This window comes from Phaethon lepturus, unplaced genomic scaffold (genome assembly GCF_000687285.1).
Source record: "Phaethon lepturus isolate BGI_N335 unplaced genomic scaffold, ASM68728v1 scaffold18840, whole genome shotgun sequence".
Lineage (NCBI taxonomy): Eukaryota > Metazoa > Chordata > Aves > Phaethontiformes > Phaethontidae > Phaethon > Phaethon lepturus.
Genome location: NW_010511398.1, coordinates 39,224 through 50,642, shown reverse-complemented (window position 1 = coordinate 50,642; position 11,419 = coordinate 39,224). Strand labels below are relative to the sequence as shown.

Sequence of the window (11,419 nt, the reverse complement as noted above, 5' to 3'; positions counted from 1 at the left end):
GACCCTCTGCTTCACCGTTGTTACTGCACTATACTTGCTGCTACAGTATTTTATGTCAGATAACTTTTTTTTTTAATCACAATAGAAATGACCTTTTGTTTTTTCATTACCTCATGCGGGCTGGCCGGAGGGTATTCTCACACTGTAAAGGCAATAAAGCTCCCCGACAGATTTTTCTAACAAAATCCTTGTGCACAGCTGCATAACATAAATCATTCCTTCCAATTTCTGAATGTTAAATGTTTGCCGTATGAAAGTTACTGCTGTTCTTGCCTGACTTTAACAAGGCTTGGGGTTTTTTGTTTGGCACAAATATTGTTGCTTTTCAGTTTTATAATCATGCTGCCCTTAGCCGTAACAACTATATGGCTTGAGTGCAACCAAGTATAGGTTAGACTGCCAAGATATTTGTATTTTCATAACAGTCAGCTCATATTTTACAAATACAGGGTGTGTTTTCCTTTACTTAAATTATTTATTTGTAAATCCAACTGGTGCGTATATTGCCATAAAACCAGACTGCAGCAAAAGAAAATTCGGCTAGTGGAGTAAGAATCATCTTCTGGGACTAAACTCATTATTTTTACTTACAAGTTTTGCCCTTTTTCCATGTGACATCGCAGTGCTGAGGATCACATTACAGTGCTTCTGGAACGAATCGACTTACACTGCCTTAATTAAGGGTATCAAAGTAGGAATGAATAACCATGGCTGCATCTGTTGCTGCTGATTTCCCTTCACGGCCGTAGTATAGCATGGGCCGCTGAAGGTCCCTGAGCAGGTTCAAGGTGCTCTGGCCGATGCCCAGGATGTGGTAGTGCATCTGCAGGACCTTCTAAAGATCAAAACCCATCATATTCTGGGGGATGGCAGTTTGACCAAGTGCTGCCTTAATAATAAAGTCATAATGAATTGTATTTATAACCCACGCTACCACCAAGGCAGCCCGTAAGGACTGTATCCTCTTCATACATAGGGCTAAAACACAGGGTAAAAGATGGAGCAAAGAGAGTGTGCTGGGTGGGTCTGGGGAGGGTCTGGGCAGGTCTGTGCCAATGAAACTGGAAAATGTCTCGTTCCACTAAGCTCTAATTTAGAGGTATTTTGACATGACTGTAGGTGGCAGAGATGGACTAAAGCACGTATCTGAAGAAGGCAGATTGCTTATCCTAAGGGGAGGCAAAAAAAAGTCCTTTCCCAGCTTCAGGCTCTGTTTTGGAGGCCTTAAGGGCTCTCAAGCAGAGATGCTGCTCAGGCCAAAATTCAAGCAACAGGTTCCCAGATTGCTTCATCTTTACATAACCTCATAACAGAAACTAAAAATCAAGGTTTTGTTGCATGCAGCAAGCAGTTCCAGTGAGCAGACCATTGCAAACAGAGCTCAGAAATTAATGCTGCCGTGAGAAGAGGCTTCAAAGAGCAAGTCTGGCTGCGTGGTTGCCTCTGCTTGTGACCCTGTGGTATGACAAGTACTGATTAACTCCCACCAGCTCCACGGCAGATAAGCACAGCATCTTGCAGAAAGCCTCGGTGCCTTGTAGCATCAGAGCTGAAGCTGGTCAGCGTGACAAAACAGTGGATCAGAGACGAAATTTGCAACTGAGCCCTGAGCTCAAAATGTCAGATCAGTTGTCAGCAAGTCACAAGGGGGACAGAACTTAGAATACACTGGGATTTTTTTTTAATTTTTTTTTTCATTTGAGAATTAAAATTTGGGATTAGAAATATGCTGGTACTTTTAATACATACTCACTGCTTCTAAGTAGAGTTTGTAGTCGGTATGAAAAAAACCTCTCCCTTTTTGCAAAACATTTCATAGCACTTAAACACTCTGATTTTATTTTAGGAGTTGTTAATTGCTGCCCAGAAGAGGAAAAAGCTAATGGCAGGAATAAATCGGATGAAAACCGATTTATCAGAGTATAGATTGAGATTTAAAAACCTAGTGTAATTTAAAAGGGAATTTACAGATGTGTACATAGCAAAATAATATGCATTCCCCTTCCCCCTCGCCACAGTATTTTGGCTTCTGATCTGCACATTTGCCATTTTGTAAATATATTTCTATGCTTTTATTCTATCTGGCTAAAGAAAATACTTTTTCAGTTTCAATAAAAAGGGGGAACTCTTAACAGGTTGTTCTATACTGTGATAGTAAAAAATAACTTTAAAATCTAGATGCAATATTTATCGTAATAAATCTGCAAGTGCTTCTGCAGGGTTATTTCTGTGTGAACATGTTTCCAACACAACATTAAAATTTGTTTTTCTTTCAGATACTGATGAATACAGACCGCCTGTTTGGAAATCTTACTGTAAGTATCTCAACAGTTTTTTGTTTTGTTTTTTTCCGCTTTTCCATACCTGAAAAAGTTTCAGTTGGGTGCTTTAAAAAACTCATTTTTCTTTTCATTAGAATGTGAGCATTAAGAAGCATCAAAAGTAAAAGGGTTCATTGCTGATTAGAGATAGGTGCAGTTGTTTATCTTCAAGGACAAGTGAACACAGATTATTTGGAGGGTTAGATTCTCTGCACCTTACTAACCTGAGAGGTCCCACTCCTGTGTGGAACTGGTTTATATTAGTTTGGCTGCCTAGACTGGGGCTAGTATAAAGTCAACTCGTCCCTTAAAGTTAGTATCACTTGCATACTTCTAGGGCTCCTGTGCTTTAGTACCTTGCATCACTAGAGCTGAGACCTGAGCTGGTTAGAAAAACTCAAAATAAATAGTTTTCCTCCAGAACTTGCTGATGTAGTAAAACAAGAGCATTTGTTTGGCCTTGTGTGACAAATCACAAGCCTTTTGAAGCCCTGACTAGAAGGACCTGGTGTCCTACCAGTCTGCCCGCCCGAGCTCTGCAGCTCTTTGGGGTATGTGCCCTAGCTCGGAGGAAGCTGGCCTTGCAGGCTGCCTTAGTCAAGTGTGCAAGGCAGTAGTCCAGGTGCGTTGCCCTGACATCAGAGCACCAAATTCCCATGGGAATTTCATAATTGCTGGTTTTCATTCGTAATTAAAAAAAATAAAAGAGCACAACGAACAACGAAGGTTACATGGAAATTTTTTGTATTTAAAAATTTAAAGGGGTAGCCTGTTGTTTGAAAGTGCTGATGGAAGTTCAGGGAGATTGAAGAGAACACGAGACAAATGGCACCGTAGCAAAGTATCGTAGCTTCCCACAGTGTCTCACCTCTAAATTCTAGTTCTTTGTAGATAGAAGAGCTAAGATGTGAGACATTTTGAGACTTGGGGAACCACAGCAAGAAAGAAGACTCTCCTGTTAAAGGCAGATTTTGAAAACAGAATGTTTGTATGTTTAACACAACAATTTAGGGATGTCACACCTACGTTTGCATTTTCTTTTGTGTATATTCCCAAGGCATGGAGTCTTCAGGCTGGCTAAAGGGATTTGCTCGAGCAACATTTCACATGATGAAAACATGGCTAAAGTTTAGGGAGATTTAGCACCCGATAAAATATAGTTATTTCAAAAGGTTTTCCATCCTGCACTGGGAGATTCTTTATAATCGGAGATTTCAGGTTGGTCTTAAAGGCTTGGTAAAAACCAGCGTTAGAAAGAGAGTAAGTGTAAGAGAGCAGATTAAAGTATTTTTGTCAGCTAAAGTATATATAGTAGAATTAAATGAGCACTAGAAAAACAGCTTTTCTGTCACCTAGACCAGTATTCTGTTAATGGCTCACAGAGGTCAGTTGTTTCTGTTCTGTCCCTGGCATTGCCAACCTGACACATTCAAAAATCACAGTTAGGCCTTAAAACTCCTAAATCAGCCTTGTTGTTTGGGTTTGGTTTCCAATATTTGAGTTGATAAAGTGATTGTGAGTTACACAGACAAGATCTTCTATGCAATATGAGCATTAGATGACTTCTGTAAATGAGAGCATGTCTCATTTACATATAGACATAAGAAATTTCAAAGAGCTTAGGCTGTAAGTAAATAGTCAGATATTGTGAAATGTGTGGTAAAGCTTACAGGATTTGGCACAACTGGATGTGCCTTAACAGTCTAGGAATGTCAGGGTCTCTTAAAATGCAATTACGTTAATTGAAGAGAATAGGAAGGCAACAAGTCTTAAAAAAAGGCTGAAGACTCTTAATTTGTTCATCTTCAGTGTTTTCTTTGGATGGATGACTTTGAACGGTTTTTAATAATTGCCAACGTATGCAATTGCTGTTATGTAATTGAGGCGGCTGGGACCTTGGTCTGTTTATAAATCTGGTGGCAAACCTGCCCATGCTTTCTGAATCATTTATTATGCCAGTAGCTTGTCATATGTCAAGTCAGATGCTTAGTATTAAAGAATTTGCACACAGAATTATTTGAACAAGGCTTTTTCTTGCAGTGGAGTGCTAAAAGATGAAACTGAGACACTTCACTCCTTGGTATTAAACATTAGTCATGTATTTGTTACTGAGATCTGTGCATTTCGCTCCCAGTTGTGATCATTAAGAGTGAATCACAGCTCTGTACCTTCTGCGAACTCCAGGAACACCGCCTCTGTTCGGTTTATTCCATGCCATAATCGGTAACAGAGGGGTCCAGCCTCGCTCATAACAGATCTTTGCTGGCAGCTTGCCAGGAGCTGAAGGCTTGGGTGCGTGCAAATGTATGTGCACCCACTACACCATCATGGTTTGCCATGGCGAACCCTTCCCATGGTTCAGAATTAAGTGCAGAGTCATGGGGTTTGGTTGTATTTCTGACTCATGATGGATGAAGGGGAATGTCTTGTTTGACTTCCCCGGCAATAATCACAGCAAGCAAACTGGTGTTGAACAGTTTGAATTGCATACATCGATTAGAGGAGGAGGAATAGGCATACTGTTTTGTAATTTAACTAGTCTACCTGCCCTGCTTCTGACTGGAAGAGGAGAAAGGTACTGTCTTTGGAGAAGAGGGATTTCCTTCCAGAAAATCTTTTCAGCCCATCTTGAAGTAAGGTGGGAAACAGTTCTCAGTTTTTAGCCAGTTTCTGCGGAGCATGCTGATTGTGAGTCTCCACTGCTCCTCTGTGAGATTCAGAGAAATCCATATTTGCTGTGTGATTTTTATTTTTTTTTCCTCTGAGCTTGACTCTACAGTTCTCAGAATTAGACACAGACAAGACCCAGTGCCATCAAATATGACTTTTACAATAGAAGCTGGGAAATGTGTGTGCTGGCAAAATAAATGGTCATGCTATGCTTGAAATGAAAATGACTGTTTTATATACAAGTGTGCTGTTCTTCATCACTTGCGAAAATCATTTTTGTAACACCAATACAGAATGGTAAGAATTGTTTTTAGTAACATCGGGGAAAAAACATTAGGTTTTTTGTTTGTAACAAAGGGAGTGAATTTTTCCAGTTTATGTTACGATTTGCCATATCTTCGGGCATCTTGCCATTTTCTCCATTCCCGTGTAACTTGGCACATAAATGCAGCATTCATCAGTGGAAAAGACTCATGATCAAATGAGAAGTGTAATGAAGTCAAATCTTATTGGTTAAATCAAGGTATGCTGTTATTACCTGAAAAAGGTGACAGCACATGTTATTAGACCTTGATGTTAGTACTGATGCTTGAAGCATAATTTAATTTTAAAAGATTACAATTCCAAATGTCCATTTTATCAGTTCTAGAGGACTATTCAAATGCTAACTTAGTGTTGACAGCCTCATTTTGAAGGTGACTTGACAAACCAAACTCTTTTCGGGATAGAAATTGAAAGTAACTCCTTTGATATTATATTAGAAAGTCTGTACATTAGTACCATTAAATTTAAAACTGGTTCCTAAGATTTATTCTGTCTTGATGAGGATTACTTAAGAAAAAAAGGAAAAAAAAGGGGAGGGAAGATACTAGTAAGTTTATGTCATAATTTGGACCTTAACTGTTTGACTCTGCTACTCAACTCCTGATACCTTTAGATCTGCAAAGGCCATTTTTCTCTTTGTTAAGAAAGGTCATCACTGAGCAGTGGCAAAAGCAGAGGGTTTGATTCTGCAAAATTGCAAATGATTCTTGTAAAGTCTTGACATATTTCAGGTGACTCAGTCTGTGCCCAGCGTGGTAGGATGGGACTCCATCTGCTTACTGAAGAAAGTCTGAGAGCAGCCTGATTTGACATCTAATAAAATTTAATTTGCATTTATCATGATTCCTTTTCTGATCTGTTTGATGGAAACTTGAGTGGTCTCACCTAGTTACACCCTAGTACTTGATCAATTAATTGTAAAGATAATCAATAATCCTGTTTTGGCTAGCAACATTCTTTTTTCTGACCACTTGTAAGTAATTTTTGAGACCTTGGTATATGTATCCTTGCATTAAGTCTTGCAGAAAGTCTTCTTTATTTAAACAGCAATATTTAATTTTAAAATGCCTGACTTCTACAATGATTCTGTATTAATCAGAATTTAACTTCTGCCTTCTCCCAGTGTATCAGTTGCAACAGGAAGCTCCCCATCCTAGAAGGATAACGTGCACTCGTGAGGTGGGTATTACAAAGGTTCAGTTTTACAGAGTCCAGTAATTCCGAGTCCTATACTTAATGGTGTCCAACCCAAACCGCGGTTCCTTGGGACACTTGGTGCTGTTGTTAGAGTAAGTAGCCTTGGGGGCACTGGTACCTGGAAATCCACTTGATCAAAAAATTGAATCGAAAAGCATTTTGAGTATGATGTGTATACCTGAGAATCATTTACTGGTTTTTGATTCTTAGATACATGGAAACATGCCTTTTCTCCTACTTTTTGGGTCAGAAATTCACGGAAGCAAGAGCAGAGCTGTACAGGGGAACTATGCACCTGGTTTACAGACATCGCTGCTAGATGCATGCCATAAATCAACGGGGAAGACTGAAACCTCCCCTGGTGCTGTTATTTGAGTCCTAGTACTTAAGACTCATTAATGCTAGTAGCTAAGCTGTGCTGAGCCACAGATTTTAAGGATATGAACAGTAACAACAGGATCCTGTTGATATACAGTGATACAGAAGCAGCTGGTCATGGGGTGAGTTATTGAGGCAGACCCCCAACTGCTAGCGTGCCCTGAGCTGCCATTCAGCAGAGCAGCACCTCTCCAGAGCTGTGGTGCTGGAGGGTTTAACTGATACCAAACATGCGTGCCAGCAAGATTTTACTCATAAATGCATCTCTCTTGCAGCTTCAGTTAGGAACCTGTGAAACATTAATTTCAATTTCAAAAATGCTGAAATGTTAGGCTCGACTTGTTAAGCAGCATTGCAAAACACAGCTCTTACTGAATAACCACTGAAAGTTATTACATTGCTGCGATAAAACTTAAGCATTTTTATCATGTGCCAAGAGAAAGGAAATTAATCTTTGAAATATGTTAGTCACTTTGACGTAGTATTAAATGCAGAGGGACAGAGCACTGTCAGGAACATTAATAGCTTACAGTCTAGATCACAAGGAGGATTACTTTACAGAATTAAACAAGCGTTTCTCTGTAGTCTTTTTTAGTCTTTTTAAATGCCCAATTGTGATTCTGTGAAGTAGTCTGTCAATTTTTAAGATAAAAAGTAGAGATTTAATAGAAGTGAAGTATTGCATTTAGTGGAAGCACTCTTGTTTTCCTTTGTTAATTTGATAGATTTGTATTTTTATAGAAGGTATAGCTATAGCTGATCGCACTTGAGCAAGACATAGCTGTAGCTGTAGGAAAGAACAATACATGAATTTTACAAGAAGCCTTGTAGCAAAAAGTTTTGTCTTAACCAGTGTTTCCACTGGTAGTGAGGGCCCAAGTAGGGGTATTCTTGTTAAGGTTGTTGTGCCGATAGCTTATGTACATCAGATAAGGTGGGATGGCGATTTGATGGAGAGATCTATAGAAGATAAGATCTGAGCTGTGAAAAAATGGGAGGTTTTCCAGTTTTTTATTCCCATTGCAACATTTTTAGGAAGATACGTTTCTATTTTCTGTCCTCTATAATAGGGTTTTTCATTACACTAATATACAAAATATCTGAAGTCTTGTAAGAGCTTAGTCTTACAATACAGGTTTGTGATTGTACAGAGTGGTCACCTGACTAGGATAAAGTATTTTACTCCCTGCCTCCAATGGATTGTGTTTATTGTTGTTAGGTGCTGTTGAATAGTTGCTTTTTCCTTCCTCCCCTCAAAAGTATTCCATTGGTGGAAGAAGTTCTAGTATGTTTGTAGGTGTACGTATATATGCATATTGTAAAATGTATGAGGGATTTTTGGGAGCCTTTTGACACTGTTCATTGAGGCGCTGACACTGTGCTTGTACAATCGCCGTAGTCTTTTAATTGCCGAGTCCTATCTCAGAGCCCTGCTATGGTTTACTCCTGTAATGACAGACTTTCTTATAGTGTATGCCTATAAAGTCGCCTGGCTCTTATGGTGATGAGCGACAATTCTTCAGTCTCTTCAGTTAGATGCTTTGAAAGCCTTACTTGTGAATGTTTTAATTCTTACAGAATTAGAACCTTCATTTTTCTATATACCTTTTGGTTTCTTTAAAAAAACAAACAAATGAAAAAAACCCAACCCCATAATAAAAATGTAAGGAGTGGGAAAGTACCAGCACAGTTAAGGAAATCTTACAGCAGGTACCATAACGATTGTAATTGTTTTGTATGTTGACTGCACAATGCAGAGTACCCTGTAGTCAGGGAGAAGCTGTAAACTGATAAAGGGGTCCAGCATAGTCAATAAGATCTGCTGGCATTATATCCCATGCTGGTTTGACTGCAGAGCAGTGCTTTGGGGTCTTTTTGTCCTAGATGATAAGTCACAAGCAAATTTTATACTAGGTTCTCCTTCATAGTATTTCTTAGAATTCTAGTCTGTCCAGTCAAATAAGCAGACATATAAATGTGTGTACAGTATCTGAAATTTAAAAATGTGTCCTGCCTCTGGAGTGCTGGAAATACTGATCAGATCCAGATTGCCTTCTTTTTGGAATTAAACAAGAGACCTACTGTTGCCAGTCAAATGTAAATGTGACTGTGTAAAGCGTCTTCAAATAAAAATCACACTGACCACTATAATTTTCTCATCCTTGTTACCACTGAATTTTAATACTCTTAATTATAAAATTTGATTAGCTATTATACAGATGGGAAATTGAAAAGTTGGACTGTTTTAGGGAGGAGAACTTGCTGTGGGTGAATGGTGTCCTGCATGAACTAACCATCCAAACTTTGGGAAGGGTATATGAGCATACTGCATCCCTACAGAAGGAGGTCCTCCTGGTCTAATTCTATGAACAGGTAGTCTGTTAGAGTCAACGGGGGATTGCTGAAAGTACCACAAGCAATCAAAACACTCTGCTACGTCCTGTCCTCACTGAAGAAAGAAATGCAACACATCAGTGTCTCTAGTATCATATTTCTATGAATTTATTCCAAAACAAGTTAATAACATACGACAAACTTTAAGTAAGTGTAAAACTTTCCCTGTGCCAGAGGGAACAAGAAAAGAGATGCATTCTGTGTTTTAAAATAGTTTCATCCTATCCCCTGAACTGCAGAATAAACCTGTGCCTGCACCATGAGCATTCTTGTAGAAACTGAGAAGTAAAGTCTGTGTTTTTTAGAAACTAGTGAGAATTGAGCTAAATAAAATAGAGCTATGAAAGAATCAGTCAGCTGCAGGTATTTAGCTGCAGAACAGAACATATTAAATACACATTTTCTCATTAAATTAACCATTTACAACAAAAAAAAAGCTCTTTGACGCTTGTTTTTCCTAATAAAGGTAAAATTGAAAGAATACATTATCAGTGTGTATTTTCCTTAATTTGTTATAATTCAGATAAGTGTTTTTCATTATAAGTATTGAACAATTTATGTATCTGAGCCAGATTTGAAGTGAAAATATATTCAGTGAGCAGTAACATGTTTAACCTTTCTCTCTGGTCTCAGCCTCTCCTGCTAGTGTTGAGCTTTGTGATATGCTCTTTCTCAGCTGGGTTTCTATTAGCAGCCACGTGTGAGTCAGTGGGGAGCAGAATCTTCTCCTAAGTGGTTGAATTATTCAGCTGTATAAACAAATTCATAAATATTAGGAAGTGAATTTTGGTCCAGAGAACATCAAAGAGGTCAGTGGGGGGGAACAACATGTAATTGGTAAGGTATTAGCACATAAATTGCTCCTCTTGCCTTACTGTATTCCACTTGTTGACATAAGCAAGAGTGATGATGAGGGGAAAAAAGCACTTGTTAAAGAATAATTGGAAATCACACTGTAAAAAAACCCAACCTTTTATTTAAGGTGCAAAGGCACGTGTTGTACAAGTGCTGACAGAGAGGTGTATTCAACAGAATGACCTACTTAACATGAAAAGCTTCTCAAATGCAGAGAATTTGAGTTTCTGCTCTGTTACACCAGTTTCATATCAGAGCAACACACAGATCAGTGAAGTTATACTGATGTAAAAAGAGCATTGTATTCATTTGGGATTTTTTATTGTGAAGGTGCAGCAGAACCAAGGCTTTCAGCACTGTATGTGGTTAATTTGTAAATTTGATGATTCTGTAACATTCTAAGGATATTTGACTTCTGCATAAGGCTTACATCCAAATTGTAATGTTGTTTGTCCAATTAATGTCGTATTACCTCCATGGAGTTTCTATTTGTTGTGCATATAATCTTTTATATACACACACATGCATGTGCAGGCATACTTAGGGCATCCTTAACTGCTATATAAAGGCACTCCATGATAAATTTTAAATAACTATGTATAAAAAAATATCAGAGAGACAATTGATGAAGATAATTGAAATCACTGGTCTTTTCTGTCCTGTTATGAGGCTTCATCCTAATTCAGTGCTAGTAGTTAACAAGCCTGTTAAACAGCATCTCTGTGTAGTCCTGCGAAAATGGTCACTCTGAGTAGTCAAGAAACATAGCATAGATGAGCATATATAATGCGCGTCCTTGTTAGAGCCGTTCTTAAAGATGACTTTAACTGTATGATACACAACCAGAATGACTTCCCAGCTTTCACGGTAACCAAGCTCTTTTCCAAAGGAATGGCTGCTGTAAGGCAGTTGCCAAGTCTGTCCCATTTATCTGTTCGTAAACTTGGTTTCATTGGCTTCACACCTCAGTTTGAAAAGATCAGAAATGAAACTATGGTGGATCTCTCATTGACCTTTGTGTTTCTTGCAGGTATCATAGTGACACCTGAATCTTTCCTGTGGCCTCTGCGTCAGTGCTATACAAACAGGCACATTGAAAACAAATCTCTCGCAGTTACTTTTTTCTCCTAAGAAGCAGTTTTTAAAACTGTGCCGAACATAGGCTAAACAGACAGCAATAGGAGATTTTTCCCATAAATAAAAAGTCCTGAGAAGTCAAAAGACTTAGCATTCAGCTGATCTTTGCTGGATACAGGGAAAATGAAGTAGCTACGGCTGCC

At 38.6% G+C, this 11,419-nt stretch overlaps 1 protein-coding gene across 1 annotated transcript in view; it reads left to right on the top strand.

The window, feature by feature from the left end:
* Positions 1–2,276: 2,276 nt before the first annotated feature.
* The window catches only part of LOC104618347 (N-chimaerin), a gene marked incomplete at both ends in the record, with an annotated part of 28,654 nt that continues 19,511 nt past the window's right edge, over positions 2,277–11,419 (top strand). Inside the window, 2 exons of the mRNA XM_010283921.1 lie at positions 2,277–2,315; positions 6,439–6,494. Of these exons, the coding sequence (XP_010282223.1) occupies positions 2,277–2,315; positions 6,439–6,494 (95 nt within the window). The remainder of the gene's footprint in view (positions 2,316–6,438; positions 6,495–11,419) is intronic.